This window comes from Myiozetetes cayanensis, unplaced genomic scaffold (assembly GCF_022539395.1).
Source record: "Myiozetetes cayanensis isolate MyiCay16 unplaced genomic scaffold, myiCay2020 scf33, whole genome shotgun sequence".
Classification (NCBI taxonomy): domain Eukaryota; kingdom Metazoa; phylum Chordata; class Aves; order Passeriformes; family Tyrannidae; genus Myiozetetes; species Myiozetetes cayanensis.
The window spans coordinates 4357484-4378589 of NW_026087555.1; the positions used below are offsets into that span (position 1 = coordinate 4357484).

Sequence of the window (21106 nt, forward strand, 5' to 3'; positions counted from 1 at the left end):
GTATTGGATAGGGTTTCTGGGCCTGGGATGTTAAGCAGCACATTATAATGCAGACAGCATAGCTTCTGCACCTCCAAATAAATGCCGGGAACAACAAAATTTTTCTTTCTTACCATTTTACTGCTCACTGGCAGGCACCACAGATCTACGACTTTCTAAGTTTCTTGCAGTAAAGTGACATTATAGTCTGTGTGGTGTGCTCAGAGTGGGTGAAGCTCTATACTCTGGACAATAGAAATTAGGAACATTAATGACAATGCCCCAATACAAAGTTGATATGTAAAGTGGCATAATCCACACGGACTTTAGTCTAACACACCCTATGTCATTTTAATGTAAGAGGAATTGAAGCAGTCCTTATCCACATTACCTGACCAGATTTCCTTTCAAAGTTAAAAGTTACTCATACTAGGCTTTTTATAAAACCTTCTGAGACCTGTCAATGCTACTTATGTTTCTCCCAGCAGCTGTGGTGAGAAGGTAGCCTATATAAAGTGGCAAAAGCTCAGGAAACCAAACGTGGGCATCATATCTGATTTCTGGCAAACAGCAGCCTTAGGCTGAAATGCAGAGGTGGACTCCAGGGTGTGGTGAGGTGCTGAGGCCAGGATGTGGGCACAGAAGTGCTGCCTGCAGCTGGAGAACTATGGAAAAAAGATCAAGGGTGTCTGAAGAGCACACTGTTCTCTTCCAGTGTTTAGATTACACCTTTCAAAATGCATACAAACAAGAAGGAAAAAAAACCACCTTGTTTTTAAAGTGCAGAAATGACAGTGTTCATGTTTAATATGCTTTACCACTGACATATCTTCTGAGCAGCTGCATTGCTTAGCAAAGGATGCCTTGGCATGAGATTCTGCAGAACCACAGAAATCTGCAGCTAGAAGATCTCACCCCATATTCTAGTGCACAGCATATAGTGAGGCTGATCTTGGCATTGAAGCGGTGTGCTTTTGTGTATGGTGATAATCTAATCTGTAAATGTGACTCATTTAAAGGGAGGGGTACAGGAGGAAGGAAAAAGACCTCAAATCTGAAGTCTTGAAAAGCACCTGACCTTTGAACTAGCTTGGATTTAAAGATGCACTTAAACAGTTCTATATATATTTTCTCGTTTTTTGAAATGCACATAACATCAGTATGTTAAGCTGTGCTTGGAGCTTCAGTGAGCAAGAAAAGCCCACATTTAATTTCATTTTCAACCTCTCTCACTTTTTGGGACAGATCTTTGAACCTGCTTTCAAGGGAGTTTTAATTTTCAACATCTTGAATCCTGTTTGAAAATGTGATAGGCCAATTCTTAGCTAAAGTAAGGGTTTGCACTAAAACTATAAGCACATTACACTAACCCCAGGGACAGGAGTTATCTCATTCCTAAAGTTCCTTTTCTTTTTGAAATGGTGAAGACTTTATTGGCTGTGTTTGTCATTTGGATTTATTGCTCAGTCTGAGCAGACAACGTGTCACTTTGTGTGAGTGTAAAGCTGCTGTGTGAACATATGTTTATTGCTGGGCTGCATGCAGTTGAGAGTGTGCCTTGATTTGAGAAAATACTTGGATATCCACCTGAAAGTCAAGTACTTTAAGCATCTCTTGAAAAGCTTTCTGGAACAGTAAAACAATGTCAAGAAGATTGCTGCTAAGAGTAATGGTCTGTCGGCTGCACTGGAATAGAAAATGAGAAAATGGGCCAGAACTCTACAAAATTTGTTAAAAGAACTAGAAATGCTGATTTATTGCATGGAAAGAGCAACAGGCTTGTTTCTGGGGAAGGTGGACAAAAGCAATTCCACGGGGTGGTTTGAACAAATGTTACGAATTGACATTGTAATCAGTTTAGGTGTTTTTTCTCCGGACTTCTCATGCTCATTGAAACTAAAATGCTAATCAAAAATTGCAGACCAATCGTTTTATTATTTTTGAAGAAAATCTTTTTTTTTTAGTTTTCTTTGCATTTTATCTGCAGAAAGCCTACCAGCTCAAGACCAGGCCTCTCCCTTCGCAGGTGAACTAGGTACCTCCTAACCTGAAAATAATTACAGCCACTACATGAAATTAATTGAACAGACATCAATTATGCATATATTCTTCAGAGAACATTAAGTGTGATGCTGTTTGCCAATTAATCAAATCAATTTTTAATTCCTTAATTAAAACAAATAGCAACATATCTGGAATTTTTAACCACAGAAACAAATTCTGGTTTTCCTTTTTTAAAGTAAATTATTCCAGGAAATTAACAGTGGTAGCAGTCTGGGATATGTTCTTAATGTGTTACCCCTATCAGCACTGCAGCAGTTAGACTCCCTGTATCTGAAATACCATGGGGTTTTCTGGATAGGGAGGAATAGAGGAGCCCTGGGGGCACATGGCTGCCAGGAGGTGGCACTGCCATTTAAAGAGAAAGCAGGTGTAAAAGGGGTTCTAAACTGTTTTTCTAAACCCCTTGAACATACTCTGGATGTGGAACTTGTTTAACAGAAGATTGGGAGCAAATTCTGCAGTGCCGTTAAACTGTGCTGTGTAAGGTTGAATTCATCATCTGCTAAGTGAAAAACACTGTGGTGAAAAAGTCCATTGAGCAGGGATTTGGTTTTGTTGGCTTTTTGTGGCTTTGTGCAATAAATCCTGGTTACTCGGCGAGGCCGCGGTAATGCTGGGATGTGATGCTGTGGTCCTGATTACCCGTGGTCCGTGATGAGATGGGGAGCTGCTTCTAATGCACTAATGTGGATTTTGGTTTGCAAATCTTGCAGCTGCACAGAGCCTGGAAGATCACAAGGTTTGGTATGGAGCAACACCCCAGACCTGGAGTTAATCTGTTCGGACATCCTCTGTGCTTCTTCCAGTTTCAAACAAGTTGCTCTTGGTGCAGAAAGCTAGATCTTTTTCACCTTGCTCAAGCAGCTCTGCTCTGATTTTGGGATACAAAGTGCCCAAAAACATGCTGTAGCTGGCATGGGAAACCTGGGGGTTTGGCTCTTTTGTGTATCCAAGGTGGCTGGGTGAATCTGGCCTGAAATGTTTTCCTCTTACACCTCTTCTTTCTGTGTGATGTTGCTGGGGAACATGTCTCTACTGCCATGTATAAATGTCATGTGTAAGCTCTCTTCACATACAGTCTGTGTAGCAGAGCTGTGTTTTGGGCATGGTAGGCTCTTTTCAAGGGGCATGTCTGCTCAAAGCCTTTTTTTTTTTTTCCCTGCAAATAAGAAGAAGCTAATAAAGTTATTAACTTGAGAACAGTTGGTTAAGATCCCAAACATGCACAGTGGGTGCAGAGCCCAAGAGTCTGATGGCAGGGGTACTGGGGGGCTTGGCTGGCACAGGAGCTGTTCTAGCCCTCAGGGAAGGGCAGGAGAGGGCAGGCTCTGCCAAGGCCCTGCCAGTAGAGCCATGGCAGAGAGCTGGCCCAGATGAACTCAAGAAGGCATCACTGCCCTCCTTCAAGGTACTTACAGTCTCTGTTTTCTTTCTGTTCCAGGACCTCAGAATGGCTGGAATGACCCTCCCACCCTGAACAGAGCTGCCAAGAAGAAGAAGGTACTCTAGGAAATAGTGCCTCAACACAACTGAGTGCTGGTCACTTGAAAAGCAGTAATTTTGAGCTGTTCCTGGGCACATTGTTGGCAGGAGAAGGAAAGAGAAGGGTTAACAAACAAAAGCTTCACCTCCATGAGCAGAAATGGCTTTTATGACTCTCCAATATGCATTATCTCACTCAAAATATTCAAGCCTATGAAGAGAGAGAGTTTTTTTGCTAAAGTTGTGGTTGTTAATAACAACATTGATCCTGGTTTGAAGGAAATGCTTCTCAATGTTTTCATCTGCAGTAAAGCAGCTGAATTTTGCAGGAGACGATACTTAGGCAAAATTATGAGGCTGTGCAAATTGTTATAGATCATTGACTTTGCTGGAGCTGAAAGCAATTTATCCTGATTAAGGGTTTTGACCCTGAGAGATCTGTTGAAAGTAAGACAATTTTCATGTTGGAGATAATGTAGTTTTGTAGAACGGATTTAGATTGCAGCAGGGCAGAATAACGGGGGACACTTGGCACGGAGCAGAGTGAGCCTTTTCCTCCCCTGGTGCTGCTGTAATCTGGAGTATCTCCCCAGCAGTCAGTGCCTTCCACTGTTCTCTGACCCTGGTGCATTTGGGAAGCAAGAGTTTAGTCTAGAGCATGTGAAGTGTGGGGAGAACAAAAAAAACTTAAAGCAGGCAAGATGAGGTCTGAGTGAAGGTGAAGGCAGAAGTCTCCCTTACCCTTTGGGGTTTGGTCTCTGCAGTTCAAGATTAAGAAGCTTTGGGAGGCTGGATCGAGGACACGTTGTGTACTCCTTATGGCCCCAGTGCTGGGACATTTGTCCCACAGCAGCCTGCATGCTGCCTTTGGGGCTTCAGGCTCTGAAGGAGAAGGAAGAAAAGTTGTCAGAGAGAGTAACTACTGGACCTGAGCTCTCAAGAAGCAGCCTTTTGCAAACAGGGTTTTTGTTACTGCTGCGTGTGTGTGTGTGTGTGTGACTGCCAGAATTCCTGCCATAGCCAAGGCTTGAGGGTTGGCTCCCTTCTAAATGAGGAATCATGCTTTTTCCCTGTTGGGTATTTAACAAATCTGTCAGTCATGTTTCTATGTTTGTTTCCCTTCTGTCCACGGTCTGAGGGGTGGTTTAGGATATTACAAAATGACTCACTACATGGACTATTATAAAATAGAAACGTCTGGCATTTCAAGCCATAATTTTCAACTGTTTTCTTCCTAACTAAGAACTTATTCACCACTTAAAAGTTTATTGCTGTGATTCATTGCATTTATAACTGACTTGGGTGCTGGATTGGGAATATTTTTTTTGCTGTCCCAAACCACTAGCTTAATTCTAGCATCACTCGTTCAGGGTTCTATGATCTTTCCTTTTTTCCATGAGCACCCCAAGAAATGTGCACATTCCCATGGAAGCCCTTTCTTTTGTTTGGATTCCTGTACGAGGCATAGTAGAGGCCAGTAGCTCATTTTGTTGTTTCTTCCCTCTACCAAATGTTTCTGAAACGCCCCCTGTGTAAAGACTGGCAGATGCTTAGGGATGAATCTGAAATGCACCCATAATCTGTCTTAGCACAAACCTGTGTGCCAGAAGCTTGAAAGGCTTTCAGAAGCTTTACTGGAGCATGTTGCTAGCTGTGACCTACGTACTGCATGGACAAAAATACACCCTTGGAAGTGAGACACAAAAATCTAAATATAATGACCCAATAGTAAGAATAGATGTAGGTGTGGGATAGTTTTCTCTTCTAATAGTGCTGGTCTGCAAACCTCTGATTTGCGCCTTTGGCAAAGGGAGAGTGTCTCTGATCTGAGGTGGCTGCACCCAGTTCTTGTGGCCAGGGGTAGTCTGAGCTGCCTCAAGGCACTTGTTACTGTGCAACCAGAAGAATGGGTTTGTTTAGGCAGAGTGAAATCTTGTTATTTCTGTATCCAGAGCTCTCAATTACTGCGTGGTGGGAAGTCTGTAAGAGCTGGGTGTTGTGCTCTGCCTGCAGTGGCCACAACAACATAAATGCACTGTTTGTTGGTTTTGGTGGTTATTTTTTTCCCTAGGTCCCTGATAACTTCCTGCCCCCGGTTCCCATCACTTCCCCCATCATGAACCCACTGGCGGATCCACAGTCTCAGATACAGCAGGCTCCAGCTCCAGCACCTCCCACCGGTGCCCCCAGCTTCCAGCCTCCACACCTGCCAGCTGGGCCACTGCTGCAGGGTGGCTACCCACCTGCTTCCCAGCCCCTGGGGCCATCCATCCTGCCGCCTGCTGCTTCCAAACCCAGCACGGAGGGGGCCCCTGGGGCCCCAATCGGCAACACCATCCAGGTAACAGCCCTGGCACTGCATGGCTTTGGTTTGTCCATCAGCGGAGCCTAGCAGGCTGAGATCCTGGTGACCAGGCATTTCCTGTACCTGCAAAGTGTACTGTGGAGTTTTAGTCACTAGCTGTGTGCCATGCTGGTGTTTTGCTGCTGTAATCTCCACCTGGATCCCATCTTTTTGAAGTTAATACTACAGTCAGTATGGGCCAACAACCTGCTTCCTTCTGCAGGTTCACTGCTTCCCAGAGGGAGCGAGAGCAGGTGCTGATAAAGTCACCTCTACACAGCCACAGGGAAGAAACAGGAGTTGTGCCAAGCTAACTAATGATGCTGCTTGGTTTAGTAAAAAACAACATGTGGGCATAGTGACCTGGAAAAGCCTCACCTGCTCTCTGTTTCTTAGCATGTGCAGGCACTGCCAACAGAGAAGATTACCAAGAAGCCCATCCCTGAGGAGCACCTTATTCTGAAGACAACGTTTGAGGCTCTTATCCAGAGGTGCCTGCTGTCCGCCTCCGACCCGGTAGGTCACTGTACCGCTTTATGTGAGTGAACGTGCTGGTACCTGTAGCACAGGTGGCCATCACAGCCTCTCTCTGAACTGTCTAAAGGCTGCTTTGAGCAGCCCCAAGCAATGTGTAGGAAAGCCATATGCACATAGGATGTGGAAATCTGAGGTCAAAGCACAGTCCAGCTGCCCAAGCCCTTTGACTCTGGTCCTTGCAGCCCTCAGCATGGGCAGAGCCTGATGATGAGCTGTTTATGGGCAGGGAATTAACCCGCTGCAGCCCCCTATGCTGCTCTCTTCAAGGGAGGAGGGTTGGAATTGGTTACAGTTAAGGTTTTGGTGTGATAATAAAAAAATTAGTTCTAAAACCTTCAGAGAGAACTGTCTGTCTTTCTGTCAAGTGATCCCTGTGGAGGCATGGCCTATACATTTGCTTAACTGCTTCTTATAATTCAAAGCAGGAAGCAGGTGGTATTATGCCAGGTCTTAGCCAAGGCTCACATACGTGAGTACATGCCTCAGAATTTGATCTGTGATTTGTGATTTCTGATAACAAACTCATTTCAAAAGGAAAAAACTACTAGCAGGGAAGTGGAAGGTTAACAGCTTTAACACAACCACTGGAGTTGGATAGGAAAAACATTTCCTGTGCCAGCCAGCACTTTGTAAATGAGCCATCCCTCTCAGAGCTTCTCATGTACTTCTGGTGGTCAGTAAATAACGTGGCACCCCAAAGCCCAGATGCTGACTGTTCAGCTTGTGCCTGACACATGCTAAAAGGTGGTGCTGGTGGTGTGCAGAGGGCTTTGTGCACTAAATGTGCTTGGTTAGCAGCACAGACTCAAGTTCCTGTTATGGAGACTGGGAGCTGAGCTGTCTGATGGCTCTGTGGCAGTGGCTCTGGGGGTATATTGGGCATTCGGTGTCACCTCTGCCTTCAGTCTGCTCTGTGGTTTCAGCTGCCTCTGAAGTTTTGACTTGGCATTTGCATGTTTGTACTCCTCCTTTCCCCTGTGGGTCTCAGTCCAGCAGTTTCATCGTGGGCTCACCCACACGCTCCTTTTACAGAAGCTTTCTGAGGCCACAGGACAGACCTCAAGGTTCATTCAATTGCTCAAACCCCTTTCTTTAAAGCTTAGAGTACATATATATATGTATATACATATATATATATAGTGTATACTGCACACTTTGACCTTTTGTTCCTCTGAGTGCCCCTTCTCCCAGACAAAGAAGGCAAAAGCATTCTGCTCACATCTGCACCTAGGGATTGCTTTTCTGCTCTGCCAACACATTTTGCTTGCTTCTTGTTAAGTCTCTCTGATTTTCTTAGGCACAGCAAGTGTTTCAGCACACAGAGATGAGACACCACCCTGGCTGTACACATCAGTTATTGTCAGAGCAAATGCAGGCACTACTCGTTACATTCTGAAGGGGAAAATGGCAACAGGAAGCAGAATGAGGAGGAAAACCAGTTTGCACTTCCATCTCATTTCTTTGGCTGGAGAAATGTCTTGTTGTTTACTAGACACAATTTATTCTTCTTTGTCCTAGCTGACCATCTGTAAAATGAAAATAGTGTGTTCTCCTGTTTGCAGGTTTTGAAACAAATGCTCTGAAGTCATGTATCTGAGAGTTTGCCAGTCCAAAAGAACCATCCAGTTTATCTGCTTCTCCTGGGGTACTTTTTCCTTACCTATCTCAGTTCCTTGACAGCACAACTGGTGCTGAGGAGTTTTCCACACATAACCCAAGATCCGTGTGCCATATTCTCCTTTATGTCCTCTGCCATCTGAACAGCTTTTCCTAATTTCTAGCACAGCAGGCAGCCATCAGTCTGTGTTTACCCTTGAGCCAGAGCATTCCCATCAGCTTTGTTATTTTCTCTCCGGGCAATATTTAATCCAGAGAAATGTTTCCAGTTGCCAGGGAAAATGGCACTATCCTAAGTGAAGATGAATCGATGTGCATAGTGATTTAAGAGGAAGTTCCATTACTCTTGTGCACGGATGCCATTTTAGTGGCTGTTGGACACCAGCTTTTTTGTGCTCCTGCAGTTTATGCTTTTTTATGCTCCTGATGCTTTATCGCTGTTTTATTACTCTGGATTAAAATCTAAAATTTCTGTGGATGTTGTTTTTAAAAAAAGGTGAATAAAAATGCATTTCTTCAGCAGCTGCTGCTGCAGGTGGAATATACTGGGGTTATTTTAAGAACCTTTGGCGGCGAAATTATTCCAGGTACATCAGTACATCATGGAAGCACAAAGGATCTGTAAGGACATTTTGGTTAAGTCTATTAGTTTTTCTGTCGACACTAAAAACTTACAAACTCCCGGCTTTACTAATCACATGAGGAAAAATATAATTAGGATTTGCCATAAGTGATGACTGAGTTGTACTTACTTAGACTCGAGTATCTGCATGTGCCCTTAAGCTCTCACTGACGTTGCTGGATACATGATTCCAGTAAGAATTTTATCCAGCTTTGCCAGTGAACCATAGAAAAAAAATTGTGCTGCAGCTCAGAATTCTGCCACTTTTGTATCACCTAACCAATGGGTTTTGCAAATGACCAGTGGCTTTTAGAGTGCACCTCTATGGTTTGCTGTTCTCTGCAGCGAACTAGGTCAGTTACATATGGAGAACTGCAGCCATATCACGTGGTCTTTCCTAGCAAAATCCAGGGAGAAAAGTACAGAACAAAGAATTCAAATGATGTGTTAGGAAAATGTTGTTGAGGAAGGAATTTGATGTGCTGCATGGACCTCTTCACAGCGATATCAGATCAGTATGGTGTTCTTAAAATCACTGTGTTTTAATGTCTTTATTTCTCTTGCAGCAAACCAAGAGGAAACTGGATGACGCAAATAAACGCCTGGAGTTTCTATATGACAAACTTAGGGAACAGACAGTAAGTTCTGTTTTACTTCCCCCCACCCCCCAATCAAACATTGCCAATGACTTCACTGCTGTTGTGGACCCCTCTGCAGTACATGGCAGGTGCTTGTTCTTTCTTTGGAAATGTGCTTCAAGTCCATTTATTGGATGTTTGCATGGACTTCTTAGAAAACAGCGAGGTAGCATGCTTGGCCCCAAATTCCTGTGTGGACTTTACAGTATTCTGGGGTCATGTTGTGAGTTTAATGGTGCTGTGCAGAGACTGTGCTGATCCAAAGAGCAGAGCTCCTTGCAGCAGGCACTGTTTCTGTGCTCCCAGCAGGTGTTGAGACACAGAGCCTGGGTTTAAAAAAGAACCCAGGGGACTTAGATATTGGAGGCTCACTGACTTCACTGGAAGGCAGATGTGCAAGTACTTTTGAACAATCTGGTAATTTTTCCAAAGCCTTCCAGGAGGCTTTGGCAGAATAAAGGACTGTGCTTAGATGTCTTAGTGCCTTAGGATTAGAGTGATCTAATCCTGTTATTGTCAGACCATGTTTGCTGAGCAATTAACTTTACCCTGAAGGCATAAAAGCCCAGTAGGTTTTTCCACAGTGCCACAGTCTGTCACAGCAGGTCTCCCACTCCAGGAAATTGCACCCAGGGGCTTGCAATGCTGCAGAGAAGGTATGTTCTGGTTGAAGTCTGCTGTTAAACTTTCCAGTGACTGTTCCCAGTGTGATGCAGCTCTGAGGATGGCTATCTCTGAAGAAAGGAACTTAATTGCTTCACCTTCCTGAGGGCCAAGCCTTACACTCAGAATTTCTGTTTTCCTGGCACTAGTGTAGGTACTGTTTTTTCTTTCTGCTGACCCGCCTTACCTGGCTTCCTTGCAGCTCTCTCCAGCCATCATCAGCGGTTTGCACAACATGGTGAAGAGCATCGAGACCCGCAACTACCAGGAAGGACTGAACATCCACACACACATTGTCAGCACCAGCAACTTCAGCGAGACCTCTGCTTTCATGCCAGTCCTGAAAGTTGTCCTCACCCAGGCCAACAAGCTGGGTGTGTGAAGTAGCCCTGCACTTGCAAAGCCTTGATGGTTGCTTTTCCAAAGAAGTGCATTTCTACAGCAAACATGCAGGAAATGGACCAAATGCTTGTCCTCACAGCATGTCGCGGTAGAGCGCTGACAAATGGCATTACACTCTCCCTGCAAAATACTTTGCTCTAGAAGGGCTCTGGAGCCCTGGTGCTTTTCTTTTTATTTTAATCTTTTACCCATTCCCTAATGATTCTCCTCTACAAATAGTATATTTAATGGATGATGTCCCATATTGTCAATTTTTAGATGCATGTTACGCTGCTAAACAGTGGCTTTTAATAACAGATGTACGTGGTAAGACAACAAGATAGGTTGTGTATCGAACCCTAAACCAGATTATTCCCTTCCACCCCACTGTTCCTTATCCACCAGATTAAAAACAGTCTGATCATGTTATAAGTGTATTTGGTCTTTCATTTTATGAAGCTGCTTGCAGTCCTGTTATTACAACTTACAAGTTAAATAGCTTAATTGTGCACTGGGGCAAATGAGCAAAATAAAGGTAATGCGATATTTTCAATAAATGTAAATTTATTAAAATGTGTCTTTATGAAGTGCAATGCAGAGACTTTGAACCTGGAGTACGGTGAGGTGACTTTCTGTTGTGTCCTTGGCACAAGGATATTTTTCTCCTTCCATGCCTATTACTGAAAGCTCTGTGTAGGACACAGAAAGAACAGCAGTTGAAAAAAATGTCTGGGTTTGAAAAAAAAAAAAAAAAGAGGCAGTTTTGCATAAAAACTGCCTAAAATGTCGGTGACTGTGGATTTGGCAGTGCATACTGCAAGAAATACTATAAATAACAGTGTATTCACTGCTCACTCCTGTGACTTAAACAGATTTGTCAGACAAAACAATTTTATTTTCCTTTCCAGCATTTTCTTACCTCATAAGCATTTATAATTGGTGAACATAAAGCATCAGTTTGGAGTTTCCTTGTTACAGGAGTTTATTCCCCTTGATCTACGTTGTAGGTTTCTAAGTAGTGTTATAAGTATTCCAATACTTAAATTTAAATATACTTACAGCAGTGTATTCGGCTCCTGTAACTTGGAAGATTTGCAGGTATCCTTTATTCATTGTGCCCTTGATAAAAACTCTGGTATTGGCTGAATCACATCAGAAACATGAAGGATTTTAATGCTTCCAGAAACTGGTAATAAGGAAGTGTCAGTCTACCTCAGTGAGGAAAAATATTCAGGTTACCAGCTCCAAACCTGATTGCTGGGACAACATTATCTAGTAAATACTCTGGCAGATGAGAATGATAGCTTGGAGTGCTCCACCTTCCTCCCCTGTGCCTGCTTTCTGCAAACTTAGAATGAAAGGGTGGGACTGAAAATAGGGGAGGGTAGGAGGGGAGAGGCTGCACAGAAGCAGAAATGTTGACACCTGCAGCTGAAGCGGAATTTCTGGCAGAAGAGTACCCCAGGATTTCTGCTTGTGTGGAGAGGACTGTTGCACTGAACTGCAGTGTTGGGACACAGTCTGGCCAGAGAAACACCCTTGTACCTTGATTCGAGGTGGAAAACAAGTTTTAAAAGAAAGAACACATTCAAAGGTAAGCAGGAAAAAATAAAAAAACCCTCAGTAGGTTGGAAAGCAGGTGTGCTAGGCTGGCCTGAGGTTTCTGTGATGCACTGTTCAGCAATGAAAACAAAAGGCAATCTCAGTATGTCAGGACCAAACCAGTGGGTAGGAGGTAATGCTAGGGGAATTCAGGAGCTGGCTGTGCATGTGCTCTCACTGTTTTTGGGAGTACTCCTAGACAAGAAGCAGGAGTGGTGGCAAGCACTGGTTTGGGAAGCTTACTATTCCTGGCAGTAACGACCAGAGAGCCTTCATGGCAGTGGCAGAAGTGGGATGCGCTCCTGTGAGCACAGTGTGCAGGGTTGAGGGCAAAAGCATTGATGTAAATTGGAAGCTCCTAAATTGGGAATAAGACGAGCACTGGGACCTGAGAGGATTAGTGGGAACAACTTCTCTGTGTGATATGGCTTCGTAAAAGCCAAAGAACGTTTAATGGCATCACACAAGCTTTTATAAGATTTCCATCCACGTAAAAAAGATGCCAAATGAGAAGGTACTTAGCAAGGCACACAGATGTCAGGGACTGGAGAGTTTATTTAACAAGAAGACATTAAATAAACTTTGCCTGTTCACTTTGTGAAGAGCACAAGGGAATCAGGTTGATTGGAATTAAAGAGCAGTGTTAGCATGAGAACAAATGTGGTATGAGCTGACCAAGCATAGGTTTGGTCTGGAAATTGGTGAAAAATGAGACCAACAGATCAGAGAGAAACACTGGGGGGTTTTGATGTGATAGCATCTTAGAGTACTGTGATGTTGCACCACTGTCCTGGACACTGTCAGCAGTGGAGTAATCTCGCTCTCCTTGCTGAAAGGAAAGCTGTCTTATGCCTCAGCACTTGTCTGGAGCTCACAACCAGAAAACTGCACTGACCGAGTACATAACAGGAGTGGATGTAAAAATCTGCTTCTTCTCTCCTGAGAGCAGCTGAGATGAATTATCAGTTATGCTGCCGTCTGTTCATATCTTCAAGGAATGCCAAGCAATTAGCCACCCATCTGATATAAATGCAATGGCCATCTTCATTTACAGAAGGCAATGAAGCCTTGCCAAGTTATGCTGGTGAAAGAATTTGGCCCCAAATAGCCTAATTTTGATCTCACTGAGCACAAAGAGATTTATACCATGGCATTAACACCAACCAAGCTACTCCTCCCTGTGGCCCCCCCAGGGCTGCAGAATTAAAAGAAAAAGGGATGGAAGGAGATTCAAAGATGCAATCTGGGCAGCAAGGGGGTTCTCCAATGGCAGCTGACATGAGGAGGTACCTTGCTACTCCAGCAATCACCATCCAGGCAAAAGGACCAGCAGGAGAGTCTGTGGAAAAGGGCAGCATTAATGGAGTTGTCTCCTATTTGCTGGTAGACAGGTGGGGATGTAGCAGGGGCAGTACTGCAGAGGGGGCTGAGTACAGGCAGGACATCTAAGTTACATACTTGAGTGAAAACCTTTTTCTGCTTGCAAGGCTCTGTAATGAATTTACCTTGGTTTTGCTGGCAGAAGTCTAAGGTCAGTGTTAGAAACGAATGTTGCAGATTGTCTTCTAATTGCTGCTGCATTTCTGGCCTGTGCAATGTTTACATCAGAGTTGTCCCTTGTTGTGCCTTTCAGATGACACAGGTCCCTAATATACCGATTGGGAATGTGGGTTTAGTAACCATATTCTCTCTGTCCAGAAGGAAGCATATGCTAGACTGACTGGATTACTGAGAGAGAAGGGAAGGGGGTCTTGCTGCCATAGCTCTTTTCCCCAAAAACTACGGAGGGGAGGGGTCATGTCCTAGGAAGCATGGCAGAGACAGCATACAGAGCAGTGCCACCACTCCCCAGAGTTCTGCAGGCTCTCTTCAGCTTCATCCTCACCCTCACGACCATGCTGGTACTTTGCTTAACCAACACAAACCCCACTGTGTCATTACCTGGCTGGAGAGCCTGTTATGCCAGAGAGGGGAAATAAAGGAGACTCTGAGTCAGATATTTCCCTCCTTCCCCACTAGCTGCAATCCCACATGGCTCCACATCCCTAGGGGTTCACTGTTCTGAGCTGCTTTAATCATCCATTGCAAAGGCAGAGCAGCATGTATAGAGCCAGGCAGGGCTCAAAGCTTAAGTGAAAAACACTTATACGGCCCAACATCTGCCACCAGCTGACAGCACCTCCCCTGCAAGGCATGCTGAGCATCCTGCTGAGGTGCCTGGTGCTGAGCTGAGCCGTTCAGCCTTGAACAAGGGCCAAGGCCACTGTCAGAGTATACTGAGGACTGTAATAAATAATGTACTGATACCAGGAAGAGTTTCAACACGTCCAATCTTAAATGGGTAATCTTCCAGCCTTGACTTGCTGTATGCCGAGTCAATAATGCTCATGTTTTCTCTGCCAGCTCTGCAGATCAAACAGATACATCACCAAATGGCCAGTCGGGATGGATGTGTGGATACATTTCATGCAATCCTCATTCAAAAGAGGCTAAACTGATTAAAATTCCTATGAGCTTTAGAGCTGAAAGCTAGCCACAAGAGCATCTAATTAAGAGAGGATTTATTAAGAAGCACCCTAAAAAGGCAACTGCAGCTGGCCTCATCAGTAAGTCCATGTCTGCCTGGACAGCACACAGAAGACTTTTTGGGAACCTGTTGTCTGAATTCTTTGCCAGGCACATAGGAAGCACTTCACAAACACTGAGCACATTATTTCTTGTTCCTCTGATGTTTTAGGCTTTGTTTCCTTCTTTACCACTTAAAGTGTTCATTTGAACAATGCTTTGGGGTCATTACTTCATTTTTCATGGCAAGAGAAAAGAAAAAAAGAATTGTCAAGATGTTAAATAACTGTGCTGAAATGTGATGGTAGCGGGCAGGACTGAGTAGCATTAAAATGACACTCAGTGTTCACATGAACCATTTGCTACCTTTCGTTGTCACTGCCCTCTTTCTTTCTTCCATGTGGAGAATTCTAGAAGAATGTTTAAAATATATCAAAAACAATCTTGGGTTTAATTATATGTTCTCTGCTGATTCACTTGCCTCAGGAAATGTAGTTAGTAATTAATTAGCACAGCAAGACTAATGTGCTTTGCACCAACATCACTCATAAAGCCACTCTCTGCTGGGTACAGGCCTGTGTCCCTAGCAATCATCCATCAGCAGTTGAGGCCAGTGCTGCACCAGGAGCCATTTGGGATGGAGGTGAGCTGGTGTTGGCCTGCCTCCCCCTGCCACACCACTCTCACAGCCTGGCAAGAGCGTCCCTCTGAAGGGTAGCTTTAAGCATCTTTCTGAAGGCAGAAAATGGACAGGTCAGATAACTGAAGAAGGACAAGTACATTCTGGAGCTATGCAACATTAGGGCTGAGGTTTTGTTGTTTATTAAACCTCTGTGAAAATAAAAAATGTAAAACTCTTTGTCTAAGACACTGCCAAGCAGCCTCAGCTCCAGAGTACCTAGCCTGACTCACCTCAGTAAAGCACAGAGCCTCTGATCTCCTGTTGCTTGGCAGCAAGGATTTTTGGTGGCACAGGCATCACCCTGAGAAGCTGCTGCTGCCCACCCATGTGCTGCCATGCAGAGCACAGCAAAACAGACAGGTGCCATTGGCAGGTTTCAGTGAATCCCCCTGTGCTGGTCTCTGCAAAGAAGAACACACACTTTCCCTAAGGGGCAGTACCTAACTCCAGCAGCACTGCTGAACCCCTGCAAGTCCACGATGTTTTCTACTGGAATAGGAAGCTCCACAAGATTTAGGTCTTTGTCCTTTATTCTTGTGTTCATCGTATGACACTCAGTTGTGTTGGTGGAGAGTAATCTGTAACCTCCTTCTCCCCAGCAAGACAAAAGTATCTTTGCGGCACAGAGACGCCTGTACCCATCAGTGGCAGGTATCTGCCAGTGAGGTATTCCCAGGCTTGTGTCATAGGCAGCATTTCTCACCTCAGTGCAGATGATGGATGAGCCCTCCCTTGCTGGCAAGGCTGCAGAGGATGTGTGATCACTCGCAGGGAGCACCAAGGCACTAGTCAGAGCCTCTGCCTATCTGTTAAGCAGCCTGGTGCAGCGTTTCAGCCAGGTTCAGAAAGGCACGGTCTGTCCCAGGGGGAATCACACACTTGGATGCTGCCTGCAAGCGGATCTGAGTCTGTAGCCCAGTCCTCTGGCCCATCAGTGAGGTGTGAGCCAGAGCTGTACTGAGACAGACTGTTAACACAGTGAGACTCATTTGAGGTTGGTGCACAAGACAGCAGCAAGGGCTACGTACAGGTCACCTAGGCCACAGCCAAATGTCAGGTGCCTCTTTTACCTGCACAGAAGAGGCATTATTGCAGCCCAGGAGGCCAAACTCAGTGAGCAGACAGACAGGCATGAAACTGAAAGTCCAGCTGGGATTGCCAGCAAATGCAAGAAGTGCATTGGAGAGGGATACTCTCAGTTTTCTTTTGAAACACTGCCCTGAGTTCTCATTTCCAGCATGTCTGCAATCATTACACCTTCACCTCAAAGTGCAGGAAACAAAAACCAAGTCATTTTCGGATCTCTAAACTACACTTACGTTTTTTTTTTTTCCCCCAGACTTGTTCATCCTTTGTTTTCAAAAATATGAACCCTGGAGTGTTTATTGAGAAAATCTCCTTCTGCCTTTGTTGTTGTTTTGGTTGCAGCTCCTCAGATTTCTTCTCTAGGCGATTCTGGCTCACTGAACATTTTACAATATTATTTTTTACGAAGGGAAATAGAAGTCAGATTTGCCAAGTCTTTTATCTGCATTTCTGGGTACTAGCAAGACCTTAACCTGACAGTCCAGATTTCTGTCTGTGGCATGTAGCCCTGACATCGTGATCTATATAGACAGGTAGCTTTTTAAAAGAGAGAGATGTTTTCACAGCATCATGTTCCCAAATGTGCTCCTTCCTACAGCTCCTGCAGTGATCCTGGGACAAATTTTGATGCTGTCACTGAGGTGCCACTGCTTGAGCAGTGATTTCTGAAATCAGGGTAACAGTGAGGGGCTCTACTCCCACACTGTGCATTGACACTCTCAAAGGGGATACTTTGGTCTGGCTTGGGCTTCATCTGTTCCTTCATCAGGACCAGCAACTCCATGAGCAGTAGGGGCCCCTCTGGAGCCAAGTGGGCTGGGTACCAAATAACATTCCCTTTCCAGTTTTGCTGCTGCACTTGACAAGCTTTCTCTGCATGCAGCCAGCTTCTCCTGGAAGGGGTATGAGGACTTCACAGGAGTTACACAGTGAAGTGTCACCCTCCTAGCATCAGCACTCCCCGCACCCAGAGGACCTCTGGCCACAACAGAGCATTTGTCATGTCATCTTTGCTCACCTGCTTTCTCTGCTGTGCTGGCTGTTCTGTAAGCAAACTGCTATGAACTGGAGATAAATGTGGGATATGAAACTTACAGTATTGTGTGCACAGAGGAAGCCTTCATGGATGTGTTCATCAGTTACTCAAATTAGTCAGAAATCTTGCAAAGCAATTTGTCTTTGCCTCTTGCCAGAGTGGCAGGAATTTTTGTGGGAGGTAGCTGCGAGGTTTCAGTGCCACTCGCATCTGCACGAGCATACAAGACTAACATCTATCCTGTGCCACGCTTCAATAGCCTGCAAAATCCAGGTCAGGATGAACAGTTTCATCCTGCCTTTTCAAAGATACATGCTCCCTGGCCTCGATATTTCCTTCCCGCTTGTTAGCATTCCCATTTCATTCACCCTGAGCTCTGACTTTCCTCCCTTAAACAATCAGGGTAGCACATCCTTATGAGCTGTGGTGTGTAGAGGTGAGCTTGGGCTCTGCAGTTTGCTTCTGTAAGCCCGAGGGTCACCCACAGCATGCTGTGCCCAGCAGCAGCTGGGGAGCAGCTGGTATGTGTAAGGGATGGGGGCTTCTTTCTGTTCCTGGACACTAAGAGATGGAAAAATCATTAAAGGATGGAGTCTTCTCTCCTGCCTGCCCCCAACATCACATCGTAGAGTCCAGAAAGGAAAATGAGTATCACATATTAAATCAGTAGTAGGCACACTTGAAGTTAGCCTAACAATTGACCCTGGGCACCCAGAGGAGCTCAGGGCAGGAAAGCACCGTTGCTGTAAATCACGGAGGAGCCAATCTCAGCCAGGGAGGAGGGCTGCTGGCACTCCTGGGCCGCTCCCTTCTTCCCTCCAGTCCTCCCAGAGACATTCAAAACTAAACAAAATTCATCACAGGCAAACATTTTATCTGGACTCACCCTCTGGTTCCCGCCTAATGACCGAAATCCTCTGCACGCTGCTTGTGCAGGATGTTCCCTGCTCCACAGCAGGTGAAATGCCTCGTTAGTTAACAGTGAGCTCCCTTCTGCCTGCCACTGCTCCGGGTCATGCTTCTGCCACGGGTGAACCGGCCATTAACAACACCCACTCTGGCATCTCCGGTAACCTGGGGTCCTCCCTACCCCGCACCAGCTGGCAGCGGGAGGTCGTGGCAGCACAAGGGGGTGGACACAGTGGGACGGCAGCCCCCGAAACCACACCTGAGCACTAAAACAACACTCCATCCGCAGTGGGACAGAGTGAACAAGTGTGGCACCTCTTCGTTCAGGTGCGTACTGCTGATAAAATGCTGTCTGTCTGTTTTCAATGCCCACCTTGTCACTGCCAGTCAGATGAACTTTCCTAACAACCTCTTGAATACCTGCTCCTGCACTGGTGCGCCGCCTGCGCCGGTGGCATCTTTTACTCTGCTTTCGCGGGCTTCCCACGATTAAAGGCCACTGAAACCCTTCTGTCCCGGGAGCGCCGGGAGCAGCCAGCAGGAGAGGTGCTGGCAGCAGAGGTGCGGGCAGGAGGAATGCCGGCAGCAGGGGTGCGGGCATGGGAGGTGAGGGCATGGGAGGTGAGGGCAGGATGGGTGCGGACAGAAGAGATGCGGGCAGGAGGACTGCCGGCAGCAGAGGTGCGGGAACGAGCGCTCCTGCCAGGCGAGCTCGGCCGCGCTGCCGCGTGGACGCGCCAGGAGGCGGCCTCGGGCGGAGCCGGAGGCGGTGCCTGGGCCGGGCCCGAGGGCGGAGCGGGAGGCCCGGGGCCACCATTGGCTGTCGCTATGCGGTGCCGGCGGCCGCCCCCCGCCCAGCCGTCCCCGCTGCGCTGAGGGGCGCTGAGGGTGCAGCCGGGGGCGCGGCGGCTCCATGGAGGCGGCGGCGGCCGCAGCAACAGATGCGGCGGCGGCGCGTCCCAGCCGCCCGTAGCCGCTGCGCGGCCGCGCTGCGCAGGGGCCGCCGTGGCCCCTCATAGCGCCCCGGCGGCGGGATGGACGGGCCGCGGCGGGCGGCCGGCGGCGAGGCGGGCACGGCGGGCGGCGGGCAGACCATCGTCTGGCGCAACGTGGTGCTCATGGGGCTGCTGCACCTGGGCGCCGTCTACGCGCTCAGCCTGGTGCCGCGGGCGCAGATCCTCACCCTGCTTTGGGGTGAGTGCGGGGGCTGCGCTACAGGTGGGGCGGGGGGCGAGGGGTGGCCCCTGGCGACAGCGAGCCGCGCCTCGGTGCCCGTGCCCTGTTTACTGGCGCGGTCGCTTTTGTTCCCGAGCCCCCCCATCCCGGCCGCTCCCGGGGTGCCATTGCCAGCGCCGCGCCGGGCCCTCGGTTGCTGTAGAAACAGGAGGCGCTCCCCCCCCCCTCCCCCCCGTTACATTTATCAGGTTTTTTCTGTTTAAAAAAACCAAAAAACCAAAAAACTCGAGTCAAGCAGCGGATGTTTCGGTTTAAAGGTCTGATGGAAAATATCTTTCCTAGCTGGTTGGGCTTCCCTTTGCTGTTTCCCCTTGTTACTTTCTGAACACCCGTGTTTTCCTGCTCCGGTTTGGAGTAGAAAATCACCTCGTCGTTTGTTTCTTGGGGAAGGTGATACGTCCTCTTATTGCGGGAGGCGAGGGGGGGTTTAAAAGTAGAGGAACAGCTTTAAGATGCTGGCACGGAGAAGATGAGTCCGGCGGTGCTGTCTGAGGTGAGATGGCTTGCTCTGCTCTTTTTGCTAGCTGTGAAAAGCTGAGGATTCGGTTTGGGAAAGAGAATATGAAATACAGCATCTTTTCTTCCATCCTACAGTAAGGTCCTCTTTTCTCTCCAAAAGAATGATGCTGGGAGATGAGCTACATAGAAGCACTGCAGTATTGTGCCAGGTCTGTCAGGGTTTGTGAGACTAAATAGATGGTGAATGTCAGCATCATCCTTCACCAGGGAGATCTGTGTATCAACTAATATAAATCTCGGTGGCCAAAAGGATAAAAACTTGAGTGCTGCTTACAGCTGGTGCAATTTCTTGGGTAAAGGACCTGCTCTGGGGAGCTTTTGAGTGAGTGGAGAACATAACAGCCTAGGACTGTTTCATACAAATAGAGGAAAGAAGGGTCTCTGCTGCAGGAACTCACAGCCATGGAATTTGGATTGTTAGGCTGCCATCACTGGTGTTGAGGTGTTCAGAAGCCCCAGCCAAATTCTTTAGAAATCAGGTTTATTTCTTCTGTTTGAAGAAGTCCTAAATCTGTTTTTCACTGGTTCAGCTTTTGATATTCAGTCTGTCTTAAACCCCTAGAAATAGCGACCATTACTGTTTGCAGTTGGGAAATGAACCTTTCTGTCAGTTTCTCTCCTCTGTTTCTGTGTCTCTGGAGGGGACCTGGATTTCACTGGCTGTGTGGTTTGCACAATCCGTGACCTGGCTTGCTCATGACCAGAAGAGGTTTGGTGGGTGGTTTTGTTTTGCATAGTTTCCTTCTGTGAGCCCTACTCCTCTCACCTCCCTATTCCTGGTGTGTTCAGGCTGATTTCATAGTTTACCTTGGCCACAGCTTGATGGTCCAGGAGACCAGGAGAGCCTGTGAGAGCTGTGTGGCCAGAACGCACAGCCTGTGGTCTGCTTTCAACCCTTCCAGGTCCTGCAGTGTGCAAGCAGGTGGGCTTTCTTCTTCTGTTTTGCCTTTCCAAGAAGACAAGTTAAAATCATCTCTGATTTCACTTTGCCTAATTACAGAAATCCCTGAGGCTGGAGCCCAAAGACAGAATTGCCTGCTCAGCCCTCCATAATCCAAGGTATTTTTTCCTAGTTGAGATTAAACAGATGCTAAATAATAAACAGGTCTTAATGGCTTTGCAGCTTAATGCCTTTCTTGCTGAA

The 21106-nt window shown here is 46.5% G+C and overlaps 2 protein-coding genes across 7 annotated transcripts in view; both read left to right on the forward strand.

Moving 5' to 3' along the window:
- Positions 1-10890, forward strand: part of SEC31A (SEC31 homolog A, COPII coat complex component) — a 41904-nt gene extending 31014 nt beyond the window's left edge. For 4 of the 6 annotated variants that reach the window (XM_050327275.1, XM_050327277.1, XM_050327278.1 and 1 more), the window contains 5 exons: positions 3485-3543; positions 5597-5866; positions 6266-6385; positions 9212-9283; positions 10149-10890. In XM_050327275.1, the coding sequence (XP_050183232.1) occupies positions 3485-3543; positions 5597-5866; positions 6266-6385; positions 9212-9283; positions 10149-10328 (701 nt within the window). In that variant the 3' untranslated portion in view covers positions 10329-10890. Of the gene's footprint in view, positions 1-1966; positions 2015-3484; positions 3544-5596; positions 5867-6265; positions 6386-9211; positions 9284-10148 lie in introns of all 6 variants that reach the window. The other 2 variants (XM_050327273.1, XM_050327276.1) reach the window with 1 other exon arrangement.
- Positions 10891-19226: 8336 nt separating this feature from the next.
- SCD5 (stearoyl-CoA desaturase 5) overlaps positions 19227-21106 on the forward strand; it is a 31455-nt gene continuing 29575 nt past the window's right edge. Inside the window, exon 1 of the mRNA XM_050327334.1 lies at positions 19227-19401. Coding sequence (XP_050183291.1) covers positions 19242-19401 — 160 coding nt within the window. The 5' untranslated portion in view covers positions 19227-19241. The remainder of the gene's footprint in view (positions 19402-21106) is intronic.